At 44.0% G+C, this 19,481-nt stretch overlaps 1 protein-coding gene across 1 annotated transcript in view; it reads right to left on the reverse strand.

Moving 5' to 3' along the window:
- The window catches only part of ADAMTS17 (ADAM metallopeptidase with thrombospondin type 1 motif 17), a 155,785-nt gene that overhangs the window by 80,331 nt on the left and 55,973 nt on the right, over nt 1-19,481 (reverse strand). The window contains exon 8 of the mRNA XM_059858637.1: nt 18,214-18,319. Within this exon, the coding sequence (XP_059714620.1) occupies nt 18,214-18,319 (106 nt within the window). The remainder of the gene's footprint in view (nt 1-18,213; nt 18,320-19,481) is intronic.

The raw sequence follows: 19,481 nt of genomic DNA on the forward strand, positions 1-19,481 counted from the left end.
TAGGCTCTGACTCTGTAACAGCAGTGTTTAGACTGAAGCCTGAGGCAAAGCCAAGCCCCATTTCTGCAAGCACTGTCCAAACAAGCACCAGGACTGCCCCATGCCCATCTCAGCAAGGACAGAATGGGACCTACTCAGCAAAACAAACCATCTAAACAAACAGCAGATCGTGTTGTATAAACACATAGAGGAACACATTCAAACACATTCAGTGAGGATTTCCAAAAGCACTCAGAAACAGAAACGTGTTACTTCAACCTCCATCCAACTTCCCCCTCAGGATCCTTCTGTCATCAGGGGAGTCTTCACCATTGGGCTGCTACAGCAGGTTCAGGTTCAGAATAAATCCCTGCTGCCACTACAGGAAGGTGAGACTCCTCTGCTGCAGGTAAAACTTTGTGAACAGGAAAAAAGGTGTGACCAAGGTCTGTCACCAGCTACACTCAGTCCTACACCAGCCCATCACAACAACCTGCCTGGCAGAGAAAGTGAGTTAAAGATTTTCCATCCTACTTCAAAATGAACATTAAAACCCTTTTTCAGAATCATACAGAGTAATAACTCAACTCTTTGAAACAGTAACACTCCTCCTTTAATTCCAAAGTGAAATGGAAAATGACTTTCAGAAGAAAGGTGCCTTCTATGGCCAGTGTCACCTTCTAGCAAAACATCACCAATTTGGGGCTGAAAATACAGAACTCACTGGGTCTCCAGCTGGCTGCCTGGAGCTAGCCAGGAGCAGTCCCTTTAAATATGCACTGTTTAATCCATGCTATTTCCCTACAAATCTGAGGCTCCTGTTTGCTTTCTGACTGTGCTCTTGGCTTTGCTCCTCCCCAGTCCTGGGACTCGACTGTTCAGAGCCCAAGGAAGACATCCATTTCTAGTAGCAATGAACCAAAACCCACTTCAGCACTTTGATAATTATGGCTTAGACTGAACCACCATCTCTGCTATTTTTAGCTTACAGTGAAGATTATATGGTGGAGTCTATTATTTTAGGTTTATCTCCAGGGACATTATTATTATTTCTAGCAAAACTACATTCAATGTAATTTTTAGACTCAGAAGTTCATAGTTATTCTTGTTTTTAAACCTTTGTGGTTTTTGAACACTGCAGAAACATCAACATCAAGCACATTTTGTTTGATGCACGCAGGAATAATCTAACAGTCTATTAGTAACTCTAACTTCAAAACAGTAAAGAGTGAAATTCCTGCTCCACTGAAGTGAATGGGAGTTTTGCCATTGACTTCAATGGAGCCTGGGTTTCACTCCAAATATTTTACCCATGTTGTTTCTACACAGAGAAAACTCCTCACATGCTAGGATGAAAGTTTCAGCAGCATTTCTCCAATGCAAATAAGCCCATCTAAAGACTGTGTTCCCAAAAGTCAGGAAAGGAAGGGCTCAGCACCATGAAGCAAGGGATGTGAGCTTCTCAGGAATCTTCCAGAACAAAGTTTGCCCCGAAATGCCAGTCTGAATGCTCGTGGGCATGCAGCAATCCTGATAACTTTTCTAAGGGAAACCAGGCAGGTTTCCAAGGTTTCTTGCAGCTTGTCTGCCTTGTCACTGCCACAGTGCTGACACTCAAAGTGGGTCCTTTTTGGGTTTCTACTCTGTTTCTGTGGGATGGGATCTGGCAGTTTCCTGAATGGTCCCCTGATTGCCACATCAGGTGTTCCATCTCAAAAGGCTGAAAACAAAGTGTCTTCCTGACTTTGCAAGTGCTTTAGGATCCCTGATTTTATCCCTTCCAGAAAAGACTAGTGTTTAGTCTAGAGTTGTTAATATAAGAAATGCTTTAGCTTTCTGATTAGCTTCAATTATTTTTTGCCAAATATGTTGAAAGCTGGGTTTTGTTGGCAAAAAACAAGAGTAGCACTTACTAATTAGTACATTCCCATCCTCAACTTTATTTTAAACCTGATCTCATGGAAGATGTCTTGCCTAGGACAAATGCTGAGGCTGCAAGTCTTTACTCAGCTTTATTTTGCAGAGGGTTTGAGGCAGATAAAATTTGTTCTCTATAAAGAACGAATCAGAACTCACATCTCAAGTTTTTTACAGGCTTCTTCAGAAATTCATTCAATTCTTACATGTGTGAAAATCTACCCATTTCTGAATCATTCCTGTTTTCTTACCAGAAATTCTTTTAAAGGTTGCAAGTGTAAAGGAATTGAGCCTGAAAGGAATACCTTTATTGGTATAAAGCAAAAGTGCTTTGCCAGTTTATATTAGCTTGGGATCTGGCCTCAAGGTACACAGGCAACCCCTCCTGGCCTCTCAGTGATGAGTTTCTGTAGAAAGAAACCAGCAACACCTTTGGAGCCTGTTTTAATTGGCAATGCAGGACTTTTCTCAGCATCTACTTTACCTTACAATGACTCACTTGAGAAAATGATTAAATGACCTGCAGGACTAAGGCATACCCTCGCATGCTAACACATTCTTTTCTGAAGTTCAAGGGTCTCCAGCTACATCAAAGGCATCAGGTTCTCCTAAACACGCAGTAAATGCAATGCCATGCTGATTCTTTTCACTAATGAACAGTCCCCCTCCTTTAAACAGAAAAAAAATGGGACAGAGCAGTGTGTGTTTGTACTAAACACCAGTGCAAACTGAATCAATAGTTTGCATTTCATTTGTAACCATCTAATCTTACCTGCTATTCAGAATTCAGGTGGAATTAGAAGCAGGTAATCAGTCTCTTGAAATATTCTGCCTTGGGAAGTTCTATTCTTACATGAACTGATCTTGAACAAAGAGTTGATAAGAAAAGCTCTTAGATTAGAAGTAGCAATGTCAAAAAGACACTGCACTGCCCTGCAAACCCACTGCCCTGTGTGCTCCCTGAGGCATAAATGTCCATTTTATCAGAAGCCACAAACAGATGCTGCCTGTTACCCTTTACAAAGCCAGCAGAGCCACTATGGATGAGCAGGACTCAGTTTCCCTTTGTGCTGTTACCACCACAGTCACTCCTCCATCCCAACCCCACAGGAAACTTCAGCCTTTCAGTTCACCACATTCTCCTCCTGAAGACAATAAGTTTCCACAAAGGCAAGCAAGGACAGCTCAGACTGCCAGCTCTTCAACTCCTTTCATTCAATGTTTACTCAGAGTAGGCACCCTGGGACTCTGGTTTCACACTCCAGCTTCTTTCCTAATATAAATAATGCATTGCTTACCAGTCAAAGACACCACAGCCTCACTGGAGGAGTCCTGCAGCATATTTACTGTGGCTCATCATGTGTGAGGCCAGAAACAAGCTGACTGACCAGTGTGAGCCCTGACTGTCAGCATAATCACAGCAAGGCAAATCTGATCAGGAGTCACAGGGAGGCAGCAGCAACAGATCTCTTTGATGCAGTTTTTTTGGAGAGCAAGGCTTTAAAGTAGCACTGCTATGAATAAAAAATAGCATGCAGTCTCTGGGAGCTCTGGCCTCCCTGAAGCCTGTGCAGCAATCAGAACTGGGTCAGGATGCCAGAATTACACTCTGAGCCTGAGCTGGCCAATTTCTTGTGTAATTCTTTAAAGCTAAACTCAATTATCAGCCCTGTGTTTTCCCACAGCAATGCTGAGCGAATGCACTTGCTTTGTTTGTTTGGGTCATTCGTGGAGTTTCTCCTCTAGACAGTTAATGTAACTAAACTGCTCTGTTTACCCTTGGTGTGTTTTCCAGTGTTTCCTGTTTTTCTTCACAAGCCTGAGCCAAAGTGCATCAAAGCCTGTGGAAAGCCTCCTACTGCATCCAATGCACTGCTGCACCTCAACAGTCTTGAGGTCATGTACACAAATCTTCACCAGAACCACTATGACCCTCAATAAAAATCCAAATCTGAGTTAGAGGATAATGCCAAGGGCTGGGAGAAACTGATTTAGGAGATGCTTGAAAAATCTCAACAGCTGCAGCTCTGGCTGGTAAGAGACCACTGGACAAATCCCCAGGACTGTTATCATTCACTCTCCCTTAGCAGGGAGAGACGTGAAGTTGGGACAAAAGGCAGGTTTGATAGAAAATACCAGCAGCAGCAGCACTTTTCTTCAGAAAAAGGGTAGCAACTGAAAAAAAAAGAAATATGAAGAAGGGAAGCCTGAAAAAAAGACACACTGATGTGGAAATGCCACGAAGTAATACCACCTCCAACACTTCCCTCTGAAAGTCAAACCATTCCATGTGCCTGCAAATAACTCAGCGTGAGTCAAACACCAGATCATTTTAGAAACTTATGGCTATCAAGGCTACCCAAGGCGTCCTGGCTGTCACCCCAGCTGTTTATTAAACATGCATGACAAACAATTGATTGCTCTCCACACAACTGCACTTACCTCAGCCACCACTTCTCCAAAGGGCAGGGAGGATGTCCAGCTGCCAAGAAGGAAATGAGGACAGCGGGCTGTCTCTCACTCCCACAGACAGAAATCCAAAGGAGCCTTTCCAAAGAACCAACTCACAAAGAGCTGTAACTGTGTAAGCTCAGCAACACATTAAATAGGAAGAGCTCCTTGGGGCCAGCCCTGCAGAGCAGCATGGCCTCAGAGAATTGAGTAAAGATCCCACTACAGCTGTATCCCAAATACAGGGAGGACAGGAGAAGGCAGAGATGTCTCATGCTCTGAGTGAAAAGTTCAGTGGGGCCACTAAGGTTTTTACATTTTTGGCTGATACTTGATTGCTGGGTAGCATGTTTTCTCTACCTGTAACATGTCTTACCCTGCAGATGTTCTCCTAAAGGCTTTGTTTCTGCAAGGGAACATTGCTACGAGCTAGGCAGTACCAACCAGCCTTGCATGTCACCACTGACCTTCTCAGAAGAGAATATGAGAGAAGTCATTCCCTGTGACCCAGCTTGCCATGACTCAACCACAAGTAATCCAGCATTAAATGCAGAGCCAGGACTAAGCACAAGATTTCTTTCTAAAGCCCACTGGAGAAAAATAAATGCAAAAGGAGGGCAGACTGAACAACATCCTTGCAGAGTGGGAGAGGTAAGGGAGAAGGAGAGCTGCAATTTACCTGCTCTGGCATGTCAGAGTGGGCAGGATGACAGTGCCCCACAGGAGGACATCTATTTAGACATGCACAAATGACATCTGTTTTTCTATATGACAAAATTCCTCCCCTTCCCACCTCCTATCAGGTCACAGTGAAAGTTTGAGAAGGGAATCCCATCTCTGCAGTGCATCCAATGTCAAGCACTAAGAAAGAAAGATGCTGGTATAGAAGGAGGTTACATAGGATGTGTGGCTGGCAGCTGAGAACATTAAATATGGCCATGAAACTCAAATGCAAACAGGTCACTAAGCAGAGGGTGCACATCGACAGCTCTTAGCAGCTCCTGCCTTGGGCTGGGTTTGAACAAGGAGTGGGAGACAGCACCCCAGATCATCCAGCCTGAGAGCTGTCCACTCCCAAATTGAGTTCAATGTTAGGAATTTTTATTAACATTTGAAATTGAAGCTGCATCACTGGAAAGATGCCTGCTTCTGAACTGGTTCAACATGTTTAACGTTTCACTATAAAATGCTGATCATCTTGCAAGTTATGAGGTTTCCATCCAGTTGGGAATAAAGGCTTAACAAAGGAAGGAGTGAAGCAGGGGCGCTCAGTTGAACTGGAATTGTAATAGGAGCTGCAGGGCAAAGTGAGGACAGTAACTTTCAGAGGGTGACCCAGGAAGGTGATGCCTCTAAGAGAAGCAGAGATGGCCAGAGATGTCAGAGGGGGCCAAGGGAGGCTTGGACAACCTAACAAATCCTGTGAAAATGCTGAGGTGAGCTGAGCTCTCACTGAGGGAGGAGGCAAGGAAACATCTTGTGCAACCTTCCTATTAAACCAGCAGCCACTGAGGCCACTGGCTTAATGGAAAGCAGGTTTTTTCATCCTCCTTTTCAAACATGTAAACACTGTTTCTTAAATATGCTTTGACTCTTCCAGAAACTGTCAGGAACACTTTGGGGAGCAGTGATGAAGAGAGGGAGATGATCCTACTTAAAGCATTTGAAGTAACCGAGGCTGGTCATTGTGTACACAGTGTTATCTAGAAGAGGGGTGTTCAGGATGGGTGCTGTACTTTTGGGGCTTTTTTAATCAGGAAAGTCAACATTTAAAGGGAGCCATGACTACTGGACTCTTGTTTTCATAACCAAGTTTATGTCACTCTCCAATAATGAAGTAACCAGATATTTTATATGGTTATCTACTCATCAAGCAGCCAAGAAGTCAACAACAGCGAGTGAGAACACACGAACGCCTATGGTGAATAACAGTGTGGAAAGCTGTGGTTTATTCAGCTGCATGACAGATCCAGCCCTTTATGATATGGTTTTCATTTAAAAAGAATTAGTTCTTTTGCCTTGGAATCTGGAAGGCAGCAAAGTACGAGCTTGTGCTGCAAGGGACAGAGAACGCATGAGAGTGACATGGCAGGGACAGAAAACACATGAGACAGATATGGCAGGGACAGAAAGCACATGAGAGTGACATGGCAGGGACAGACAGCACATGAGTGACATAGCAGGCACACCCACTGTGGCCTTGCAATCAAAAGCTCACTGGTATAAACACCAGACCTTTACATGGTTTGACTGAAGCCTGACCAAGGCCATGAGGAACAGGGTGAATTATCTAAGGATCCCCTCTCCAGCAGCATCCCATGCTCACATCATTGACTCCTTTCTCAAGCAGACATTTGCTCATGGGATTCTCTGTGGGAAGCCCTTGCTGCTCCACAGAGTGGGTGATTCACAGCAGGACAGGCACTGCCTGATACATTCCAGCACCTTTGGTGAGATGAAGGAATCCAGCTGCAAAGCAACCGAACATCCATCATTCCAAGGGCCTCCTGCTTCTGATTTCTAGGATGTGGCCCCTTCATATCAACCTTTTCCTGATAAAAGCTTCACCGTTTCTTCTAAGAGCTGGGAGGTTCTGAGGCAACAGGGGCAGAAAAAGGAGTGCTCCACTAAATACAAAGTCCTACAAAATGCTAAAGTTGATCAATATATATAAAAATAAATTTGGCAGAAACTCAGCATTGGAGAGGTAGCATTACCTCAGGAAAACAGCCTTCTACCTTCTGATGTCAATACTCCCTCCTTTCCAAGATCCTTTTAGCATCATGAATCTTTCCTCCTTCCTAAAGCTATCCCATCTCCATGCAGGCATTCAACCACATGCTGAGCATTTCTACACCCTCACACATTCTTTAACACCTGCCAACAACACACAGAAGATTTCAGACACAACAGCATCAGTAGGAGTCAAGGGTTGCTTTAATTCCTTCAGTCAATCCCTGTTGAGGAGCTGAATATAAATATATCCAAAAGCACTCACTGTACAGCATGGATCAGCGACTCTCTACGGGAATCACTTGTCTCACACTGGCTGTTTGTCATGATCACAGCTGAGCTGTGACCCTAAAGTAAGAATAAATTTATCTGAGGATGCCTCCATGAAAATGTTTGCACTAAGCTGTTTCCTTGCCCTCCAAGTGATCAAATCCACTTCTTGGACATACAAAATTCCTTCTTTCTCACTTGCTTCAATCTGGTTTCAGAACACAGAGAAGTGTTGCAGAAGGAGCACAAAGGCTATGAATGAACCAGTGGTGGGCAGAGAAGGACTGCTCATTGCACAGAGGCTGCTGTGCTCCATCTGTAGCTCCTTGTTTTTGGAAAGCACCCCGGGGCACAGCAGAAGGAACAAGCTGAAGGGTAACAAGCTGTTTGCTTTCAGCACTGCCTGAAGTGGGTGAGAACGAGTCCTCCCGAAAATGTGACATGCATTTCCTCAGAAGATGAAAAGGGAATATAAATTGTATGGTGGAAAAAAGACCAAATCCCGGGATAGCTGGGTGGGATTTCCCACCCACGAGGGAAGAGAGACAAAAGCTCAGTGAGCACTGACAGCCCTGTCACTCAGAGTGTCAGAAACCCCAGGGGAAGCCCTGTGTGCAATTGCTTTTCCAAAACTCCTGTGAAACCACTGAAAGCCTCCAGTCAACTGCAGTAAATGACCGAGTGCCAAACCTGAATGCAGAGCTGCAACACAAGACACCCTTCAAAGAAAACAAAGGAGAGGGGAGAGATGGTGTGGAATATTTGCCAAATATGTGCAACACGAGTAACCCAGATGTCCCACACTCTGCCCCATCAGGAAGCCACCCCCAGGCGAGGGCTGGGGAAGTGGGACAGCCTGGGGAATGCACTGTAGGAGTCAGGAATGCTGGCTGCCTGCCCCACACTGGGAGATGAATTCTCCATCCCTGGAGGTGGGAAGGAGAAGATAGCCAACATCAAAAGAAAAGGTGTGAAGTAAATGCAATATGTAAATTCTACCAGCATCAAGTGTTTTGCAGTCCCCAGACAAGGCAGTGGGTATGTGTTTGATGGCTCTCAGAGCAGCAGAAGTCCTTCTCACAGAAGTATTTTTCATCCTCTCTCTTGGTCCACGTTGTCAACCACTGTGGGCTTGCAGATACAGTGCAAGAAGAAATCCATCCTTATGTGACCCTCTTGCACTGATCCACCAACACAACAGGCGACTGCAGTGGACAGTAACAAATCTCTGAGCTCTTTTGCTTCCAGAAATGAGGAAAACCCACCAGAACTTGTTTTTTTTAGGAAAAAAGCTGCACAGGAAACAAATAATCCAATTCTAAAATTTTGTTTCCGGTAGTGGCACTCCCATACACCAGCTCCCTAAACTCCTGGGATTTTTCATAATGGTTCAGCTGGTAAAATAATTTATAATAGCAGAACCACCTGGCCTTGGCTGTTTGTAAATGATTGTAGAAGTTCAGCAAGTTATCTCAGTTTCACTCATTTTATCAGCAGGGAGAGACTTGATATCAAACAGGAATGTTGCAAATTATGGCTTGGTATCAAAGCAATTTGGCAATGATATGTTCAGACCAATACTGAAGTGAAATTCTTTGGGTAGTGGGTGTGCCTGGTTGCCTACAAACCTCAGTGCTAATCAAGTCAAGTTTGCTTTCATACTGTCTATGGAAGCGACATGAGGAAAGTAAAAACTGACTTCAAAATACATTATTGCTTTGAATAACTTTGGCTTGAACATCTTAGTGTGAACACAAATTAGAGAGAAAGAAAAAAGTCTGTTATTTTCATGAGAAGATACTGTTTTAGAGGGTCCCTAGCTGATAAGAGGTGCAGGGTGTGTGTCCAGCTTTCTGGAGATGGGTATGAGCTTTTCTCATGTCTCTCTGTTCATTGTGCTCAGAGGGGCTCCTGCAATCACACATTTGGCAAACCTGGTGAAGTTACTTCAACACACACCAGAAACAGCTCAGAAGGAGCTACAGGTATGGAAGGTAGTACTTAATGTATAAAAAGAAAATATAAATATATTTTCCTAAGCAAACAAATTGGCTTTTTCTTTGACTGAAGAAAGCCCTCAGGATCATATCTGAATTAGTACTGGAAATGTGTCAATAACAGTGAAATAATGGAGAAAGAGATAAAATAAATACACAGTGGAGGTGATACTTTAAATGAAGTGATGCTTGTGCACACAGGCAGGAAAGCTGATGGCAAAGTCATTATTATAATGCTCCTGTGGGAAAATCCAGATTGCAGCATTTCTTTAAAGCTACTAAATGCAGACAATCTGCACTTTTATCAAAATTTGACCACTTCTGACCATGGTGACTCATGATGGATAGTAGGGAAGAGTTCTGTGTTCTTGGACTAAATCTACCCCACATTACACAGCAAACAGCTTTATTTGAGATAAAGGAGGAACCAGACAGGAAAGAATTCACCCACTGAAAAGCGCTGATGGTTGTGTTTTCAGGAGGAAGAAAGGAAGCTGTGTTTTTCCTGTGAAGGAAAGACACTTTCCCTAAGTACAGAGACTACCTGAACCAAGCAGCACAAACTGTTTCTAGGGAGCATTTCTTTATCCTGCAGCCTGGTTTTACTGTGTGCAATTAAAATGAATATTTAAAAGCTAGATTAGAAAGCTGCTACTTCATTAGCTGTCTCCAGAGTGATGCTGGCAAACAGCTGGGGGGAGGAAAGGAGCCCAGCAGGGAGCAGGAAGAGCCAGGCAGGATTTGGACTGTCACTGGCAGGTGACAAACAGCTACCAGAGGGTGGACATGAGAAACTTCTGAGAGGTCAAACTGTCCCAAATGTGGATAAGATGTGGTGTATGAGTGTCCCAATGGGCTTTGGAGCACAGAAAGAAGGTACAGTGAAAAAAAATCATTTTTAAGGCCCTGAGCTAATTAAAGCCCAGCAGGAGGGAAACTTTTCAAGCGACTAAAAGCAAATCATTATGATCAGATTCCTTTTGCTTTGATTTGTTTTACCTAAGCAAAAACAAAAGCAGAAAACTGTGGGTTATTCTCCTCTTTTTTTATGGAAACTGGGGTTCAAATAAAGATGTAGACAACAAACTCCCTGCTGGGCTGGATCCAACAATGGAAACAGGCCTGGCATCTGACGTAGGGAGGATTTTGCAAATGGAAAGGGATCACTGAGAACAAAGCAGGCCTGTTTACTTCACTTCTCCAGTAAACTCTTTTTTGCTGAATTTTATTTCCCAACACAACTGTTGGCCAAGAGGCAGCCAAGCCTGTTCCACCCCAGCACAGCCTTCCACTGACGTAACATCTAAAGGGAACCACATTTTTAGAGGCAACAACATTTCCACTGGCATTGCTGCTGCTGACTTACTACCAAAGGCTTTTCCAAGTGACAGGCTGGGATTTATCACCTTCCCCAGCTCGGGAAGTCATTTTCACCTGGAACCTGTTGAACTCAGCAGGCCAGGCAGACAGCACGGGTTACAGGCTATTGGAACCCAACTGCTAGTGGAAAAGTAAATATTTCATCTAGATCACTGCCCTTGTATAAAAACAAAATATTATTTGGTAAATGGCACTTACAAACCTAATATTTCCTGTGCTGGTGTGCAGTGGGAGGCTGCACAATGGGGACTTGTACTGTCCCCATGTTTTGGGTCACTGGGTGCACCAGGCTGCTGCCAGCAAAGCCAGTGGAGTATGAAACCAGAACCTCGTGGCAGGAAGCAGATGCAAGGTTTGCCAAATCATTATGGCCCAGCTACTTAACACAGCCCTGGCTTACTCAGCAGAGTAAGCCTTCAAAAAGAAAGGCAGAGCTGGCAAAGCTACAAAGCTATTGATTAAACAAAAATTGTTTTTCTAAATGGCTGTCGTTCGCTTGTTTGCTGCAGTTTTATTATGTTAAGTAAAGCTGTACAAGATGCTCAAAAACAAAGAAATTAGAGGGACTGCAAGGGAATGTTGCTTCCCTAGGGATTACACAGAGATCTTCCACAAAGCAGCAAGAAACCCTTGCCCAGAAATAATGTTTGCCACAAGAGTGCAGAAAGCAACGGGACGTGGACATTCCCACGCCCAGTTGTTCCAATGTTATTACATTCCAGTACTGTAAATAAACTATCAAATTTGGATGGTACAAAGGCGAAACAGATAATCATGACAGAGAGAAGGTACCCTGCTACTGTGCCAGGATCAGCAGGTTCAGTAAATGCATCTGGAAATACCTTGCAGCTTTACATAAAACTAAAAAACCACCCAAACTGAGGCCTACCCAGAGCACAATACTACCAAACCTCTCCATTTCTCCTCCCCAATATGCTTTTTTTCTGTGTGATTTTTGTACTTAATTTTTTTTTTTTAATATTTCTCTGTGTGCTCCCACTGTCATTGCAAAAACAACCAGCCCAGACAAGGTCAATAGCACAGGGATCTGCAATTTCTGGGACTCAGCTTGCTCAGGTGTCCTGTAGTGCCTTACAGTGGGCCAACACACTTTCTGTTTGTGCTGCTCCACCACCGCCTCCTCCCCCGGTCAAATCATCCATGCTGGCAGAAGTCTCCACTGATTGTTTTTTTAAATATGTTTAAACCTGTCTTTGATCTCTGCTTCCTTTTGACTAACTTAGGACATGGTTTTCAGAAGGTTATTATCAAGCTACTAAGGTACATGATAATAATTTGTTTTATCTAAAACAGACCCCTCAGTGTGTTACCAGAAGTGGAAGAAGCATCTCCTGAAATGTTAGGATATACCTATTCTTTCTCTGAACCAGAAGCTGTTATTAAATAACTGCTTTGGTTAGATCCTACCACTCTGATGTTCAAGCACATCTGATGAAATAGGCAGTGCTCCATTATGTCCTTTGGAGTTCTACAGAGAAGGGCAACTTAACTGTGAAAATGTGCTTGCAATTATCTGTGGAAGAAGAATGAAACCTGGGAGGAGGGGAGCACGAAAAGGGAGCCTGGGAACACAGAGAGAGAGACATTCCTCAACAGATTTACAACACAAATGGCAGAAAATAAAATTAGCAACTCCAGGGTGGGTACGGACTGCTGCCAGCATTTCTGGCCAGCCCCAGGGTATGTCTACACAGCAGCCAGACCCTCCCAGTACTCCTGAGACTGCAATATACTGGAACAGCCACATCCTCCTGGGAGATTTCAAGAGGGGATTCTGGCACCAGGAGAATAGAGCTGGGTCAGGCACTGTCTGAATGCAACTCCCCAGCTGCTCAGGAAGTTCTGGTGCAGCAAAGTCAGTAATACCTGAGCTTGCAAGAATAAAGCCTGCACGGGATTGCCTCTGGCTCCAGTGCTCCTTGGGATCCAACTGACCTTGATTTTCCACCACTCCAAATGCAGAGATGTGAGTTCTGACACAGCATGGTCAGAAGGGCCACAGGGGCTTTATGAAGGCACTGAGGGAACCACAGCTCCCCAACACAGGGCAGGATCTACACCCAAACTGCCAGCAGGGCCACTGGAGAGGTCTGTCCAGCCACTGGACAGATCCTGGCAGCCACAGGCTACATCCCTGAGCCATCCATAACTGGGGGTTAGCCTACAGGCACACAGAATGGGCACCTCTTTGCAAGAACTCTTTTACAGTAAAATAATAATTCACAGGAGTGAATAAGATGCCTGTGGGCATGTGTTTAAGTAAAGTCTTTAAGTACATGCTGAAATCCTACCCTGTGAATAGAAGTTTGACCTCATTTGCAAGACAGAGGGAGCAGAGTTATAAATGAAGTTGTCTGGATAACCCTGAAACTGAGACTTTGGTGCTTCTGCATGTTTGATTCTACAACTTAAGTAACATTGGTTTTCATGTCTTTTGGGAGGTATGAAGTAACCTGGGGACACATCAGTGTTTTTCTGCAACAGCAACAAAGAAAAATGTTCCACAGAAATTCAGGTCAGGCAGAACCTGCCTAATAAATGTGGGATTAACTCAGAGAAACACAGAAAAGAAAAAGAAACCCAAATGAGAGATTTTTTTTTTTAATAGGGTTAATGTTTAAAATCAGCCAGGACATAAACTACAGTTAGCTGCCTCCACTGGTAGAGCCCTGAGTTCAAGGGTTAGACTGTGCTGAGCTGCTCTGAAAAAGAGGGTTGTTGGCATTTTTTCTTTCAAAACAGCTTCTCAGCTCCTACATCCTGCACCTAAATGTTATAACCCCAGGATAAAAGGAGAGAATTTTTAGCAGAGGTCCCTCCATTTCTCCATGGTTTCCAGAAGCACTGCCTTTGCCCCAGCACAATGATTTGGCTGTCTGGCTCCAATGCTGCTGGCACTGTTGACTAGAATGGCAGGACAGGCTGATCCAGAAAAAGAAAGAGGTTTCTAACAGCACAGTGTGCACTCTGCAGCATTACCTGTCTGCACAGATCTGTCACATTTACTGGGGTGGTCCTCAGCTTCCACATGAAACTTTTCTTTTTTAAAATGCATTATGACCAATTTTTTATAAATTGTGGGGCAGGGGAGAAGGGGGACAATTTCCTGCTTGGTTCCCAGGCATCCTGACTAGCTGCACCACAGTGATTGGGTTTGCTGGTGTAAATTGTCACAGGGCATCACTCTGCACCTCTGGGATCTGCAGAGACACTCCTCCTCAGCCTGCAATGTTTCACATGCTGGCACATCTGCATCAATCTCTCTGCTGGGTGTAGAACTACACAGATCAGTGAGGCCAATGTTATTCACTAGCCCATCAGCACAAATACCAGGCCACAGAGGGAACAGCCAGAGTGCTTTTCCCTCACCTGCAACACCACGATGCTTGAGACACACGACAAAGGCAGCAAAGAATTATGCACTCTGAAGTAATTTTACCCAAGCTACAGCTATCAATACCTAACATCTAAAGCAAATAAGCACACTGGAGAGAAACCTGCTGGTTCCAAACCCTTCTCTTTGTCTGATTCCAAGCCCTGAGCTGTTTAGTTTGTGCATTATGGGCTTTTACCTTTGGACTCATTTTTGTCCTCATCTGTTTCAGCTTCAAGTTTGAGGCCGTGTGGTTTCAGGCTGTTGGCAAGAGGCAGCTCCTTGCTTATTGTCAGTTGATTTTAATCCCCTTTCCTAAGGGCATCTGCCCCAGCATGGCTCCCAGCCACACCACCTCGGGCCATTCTTTCCCCATCCAGGCAGTGCCAGGTTCCTCTGGCTCATGAATGGGAATCTTCCCTCCTCACCCAAGCCTGCCCCCGTCCCACAACAGGAAAGCTGAGGCTGTTGAAAGAAACAGCAATGGCAACAAAGCTGGCATTGTTGTCCTGAAAAACCCCTGGCTGCAGCCCGCCCCGCTCCACGCGGGGATAACGGATACACGGATGAATCCCAGCTTTTGTTTCCAAAAACTTATTTGACTTTTTCTTTGGAGAAGGACTTAAAAATGGTAACAAAGTCATTGCTGTAGGCAAAGAGAGAAGTGGGGAGGGGGGGAAGTGACACTATTTTTCTCCAAGTCGGTTGTTCAGGGTGGTCTTTGGGGTGTGCATCTCAGACCAGCCTCATGCTGGTGCAGTTCATGGGGGTGGAGGAGGAGGGAGGCACCAGTCAGGATCCTGGTGACAGAAAAGAGGCACTTTTAGGCTTTTACTGATGGACTTGCCTTGCAATTCTGAGGAAAGGTGAGAGTAAGAAATGCTCAGTATTCATATTATGTTTATAATATGAAGACCTCAGACTGGTACATTTTAAGACTTCAGTGACCGTTGTGATCTCTGGGTCTTCCCTTCTGTGTAGGTCAGGATGCCACCCAGCAAACCCTGGATAAAATCCAGCAAACCCTGGTTACACAAGTGTGCTCTTTTAGAAGACATCCACTGCTGACCCAGCTGACTGAAGGAACAAGGCTTGCTGAGGGTCCTGTCTTGTGTGGGAAGAAGTTTATGATTTACAGCCTCAATGCACATTCACTGGGCTCCCTGCCTGCTACATTTTTGTAACAGCAATACTCCTCTCTTGGATCCTTCATAGAAAAAGTTGTATCTAAATACAGATGGATGTTGCCTTTGTGTCCATGGACCAAAACTATCAGTACAGACTTGGAGATTTAAATACAAAAGTCATGTCCCTCACCCCATCATCAAGCAACAACTCCACAGGTTAAACCTGAAGATGAACTTCCATCCTTCAACGTCCATAGGACCTACTTCATCCTCATGGACCTATTTAATGGTGTCTCCATGTTTTCACAGTGCAGCTGTCCGGAATAGTGTTTTTTGCAGTCAGTCCAAATGACATTAGTGGCAGATTAGGAATCTGACACATCAATTAGTAATCCATTCACTTTTTCCAAAGTCCACATCAGAAACTATCTGAGAATGCCAAATTGGGCTTGAGATCTCCACGGACATTTGTTAGTCTTAAGGAAAGAATAATAAATCTCAGCTTTTTTACACTCATAAGGAAATTAGACTTCAATAAAGCTCAAAATTATGGCTCTCCAAAATTTATATTTTTGGATGTAAGTTTTGATTGGATTTTGTTTTAAATTAAGAAACTTACACCTAGTCTTCCTTGGTTTTCATTTTTAAAGCTCATGTCAGCTTGTGTTCATATCTGCAATTGGTTTCCTTACATTTAATTTAAAAACTCAAAAGTCTGCAAAGAATTCTTCTATTTGCACAAGATGTGCTGAAACAGGACAGCTCAGAGCATCTTACTGCAGGTCAACACCAGAAGAAGAAGGCCTGACACCTTGTAAGGTTAATGAAAAGATTGCTGTTGGCCCCCAGAAGACACCAGACAACTGATCAGAGGTTGAAATGAGCAGCCAGGCCCCTGGTGGGTGACAGCACAGATGGATGATTTTGATGTTCAGGTTGGGGGTGACAGACATGGCATTTCCCCCCTCTGTTCTGATTTGGCAGCACTGGGAGTTGACTCTACTGCTGGTGGCAAAGCAGAGGGGGCAAAAGCGTTTGCCCCAATGTGTGACAGAGAATCGCAGCTCCTTGTGGAGTTAGATAACCTGGAACATGTCCCCAAACACTTGTGGCAGCAAAATCCTCCCAACAGCTTCTACAACCTTCAGCTGGAGCCCTCCTGGCTCCTGTGCCCTCCCAGAGCCACATTACCCCCATGCCTTGGGTCCCTAAACTGGCCCTTACTGACCCCCATACCCCTCCAGTACTCTGAAATAGTTTTCTAAGATGAAGGCAAAGAAGGAAAACCAGCAGAGGTAAGACATTGTGGTCTTACCACCAAAACTGCCCTCAGAAAAGAAAATGGAGTTGGCAATTCTCTGCACAGATGGAGAGCTGTATCTGAAAGCATTACATCCCCTATTTATGAAGGGGATTTTTTTACAAGGCATTATTAGAAGGAAGCTTGTCAGCTCTGCTGAGAAACTTGGCAAACACCAGGGCAGACCAGTCTCACTCTTTCACACAGCTGGATTTTCTGCAGCTCAAGTATTTTTCCCTCTTGCTCTTGGCCCATCCAAAGATGAGTGCTGAATTTCCCTTAGCATTACCCACAGGTTAATTTGTTATTAAGTTTAGGCTCAGTTTAACATCTTGGCTTGCAATCTAAATAAAACCAAAACCAAATGTCCTTCATTTCTGCTGAAACCACCCTCGGTTTGGCTCAGCTGCCTTTGGTGTCACTGGAGGGTGAACAGGAGATTCATTTTTGGTAGGTAACCGAAATATCCTCCATGCAACTTTGAAATACATTGCCATAAAGTAATTATTTGTCATGGAATGAGATTGGCCAGAACCTGAACATGCTCCACTGGCTCTGACATAGCTGTGAAATACTTCTTACTGCAGGAAAGGAAGATACACCAGACACATGAGCTGCAGGAAGGGTGCAGAAAAAACTCAGGCACAACTTCTTACTGCAGGAACAAAGCTGGGATTTCCCACCTTACATCCAGAGAGGCTGAAGGAAAGAGTGCTTGAAAACCCCCCAGGCACAGTCCTGCCCCCTGTATAACTTTGTTCCTGGCCTAATCCTGCACCTTCCTCAGCCCAACTGTGACACTGCAACCAGAGTGATGTCAATGGAAAGGGGAAAAAGCTCATCAGTGTTATGAGTAAGTGCAGTGACACTGGGCCTGGAGAGCAGGGAATGTGGAGCTGACCTTTGGTTAACTCATTATCTGCACTAAGAGCATGCAGCTGACTCTTCCAGTCAATTCTGTTTTCTTCTGCCCATGGGATATTTATAGGCAGCTTTAAAGAGTCTCCAAAGTCACCTGCAGAAAGTACCCAGTAATCTCATTCTGCAAATTGCTGTCTGACTAGGACTTGTCACGGTCTTTCCTGCTTTTTCCAGTGTGTTCAAAGTGTCTTACTTAGGTGTGATTGAGCCGATAAATCAAGCTATAGGAATTCTTTCTGTTGATCAAATAATTCTGCTTAAGGGCATTTCCAAAATACTGATGTTTACCATTTTAGTCACAGCAGATTACTTCACATGCAGTGATGAAACCATTACCAAACTATTTAACTATTAAAGTCCTTGACACAGACACCTGAACTTCAGAGAAAACTTAGCAAGTTCAAAGATTTTGAAGCTCACATTGGTTTTGTGGACCTACTCTTCACAGTAAAGAAAATCAGAATTTGTCTCTATTACTGTCAATCATTTAAGAGATTGAGGCCTCTTTGTGCCATTCATAATCAGAACAGAGAGCTGAAAACAGGGGAAGAACAACTAGAAAGATTTCTGTGTACTAAAATGGGTATTTACATAAGCCTCCTGAAAATTAGGTTACGTATCAATGTGCTACATTTATGAAATCATAACAAACACACCACTCTAGTAATTGCACTTGTCTGGCTTTAAATAAAAGTACCCTGCAGTGGCATAAGAAAAGAAAGAAACAGAAGGACAAGTTCTTACTTGTGCCCAAGTTCATGTGCAATTGTGAATGCCAGATTGAGACCGTTGTCTTCAGCAAGAACACATTTTCTCTTGGCACTGCAGACACCTCCCAGGTAAGCAATTCCTGCAACAGAAACAGAGAGAGTGTTCCCATCAGAACCAGAGAAACAGCTCATTCATTCAAAACATACAGCAGTAACAACCAAAGTGATCAAAAATGCAACCAGAATGAAAAATATTAGAGCAGTTTCCATACAACATCATCTGAGTAGTTTCTTCCTCATCCTAGTGAAGAATCAGTCCAGAGTTTTGTCAGACAGGAAATAAGTAAAACACACTCATCTCCACTGCTTTTGTTGGAAAATGTATTTAACTGTCTCAAAAATAATTTCAGTGACCCAAAAATTCATCTAAACTTGTCTACTAATTCCCTCTACTACAGCATTAGAAGATGCAGTGAAGGAGCCTGACCAAGCATTTAAATGGAGTTCTGATTTTCAGAATGAAGTCAGGCAGCAGGAATAAAACAATAAAGCAGAGACTCTGAAAAGATCTTACATTTTCCCTTCTTTTCATGCTTAAAAGAAAGCGAGAGTGTCAGAGCCAGGAGAGCTGGCAAAGTGCTGCTGGTGAGTCACAAAGCCAATGTAGGTGGCACAAGTCTCCTATTACTGAGTGGAATTTAGGATTTGATCCATGCACAGTATTCTCCTGTTTGTGTGGGCACCACGAACAGTTTGAGGCTGAGGCCAAAAAGGAATTCAAAAGCTATGGCATGGAACCTCTGCTATGGAAAAACAATAGTCCTCATCTGCCCTTCCTGCAGCCACAGTGGGCTCTGCTGAAAGTGCCACTGCACTTGGGAATGCTGAGCTGGCACCTCAGGGTGTCCCAGTGGATATATCTGCTTTCATTTGTATTTAACAGCACACAAGGAATCTATTTCCTCACTGCAGGACTGGTTCCATGGAGGGGTGCCTGGATGGATCAGACCATGACCATGCAATGGAGCCTTGATCTCCCTGTTTTCCTTTTTTCCTTTTCCTCTCAGAGTTGACAAAGCGGTGTTTATCAGGGTGCAAATGCAAAACTTTAGACCTGGAAGAAGTCCAGCTCTGTTTTTATGGGATTTGACAACAATATGGATGTGGATATTAGTTGCCAGGGGTGTTCTGGATGGATTGAAGGGATGGGCAACAGCCTTTTACTTCAGCACTTGCAGAGAAGAGTGAAGGCAGAAATCAGGCACTAACACTTGCTTACTTTAAAAATGATGACTGTGAAAG

Source organism: Haemorhous mexicanus, chromosome 13, assembly GCF_027477595.1.
Source record: "Haemorhous mexicanus isolate bHaeMex1 chromosome 13, bHaeMex1.pri, whole genome shotgun sequence".
Classification (NCBI taxonomy): Eukaryota; Metazoa; Chordata; class Aves; order Passeriformes; family Fringillidae; genus Haemorhous; species Haemorhous mexicanus.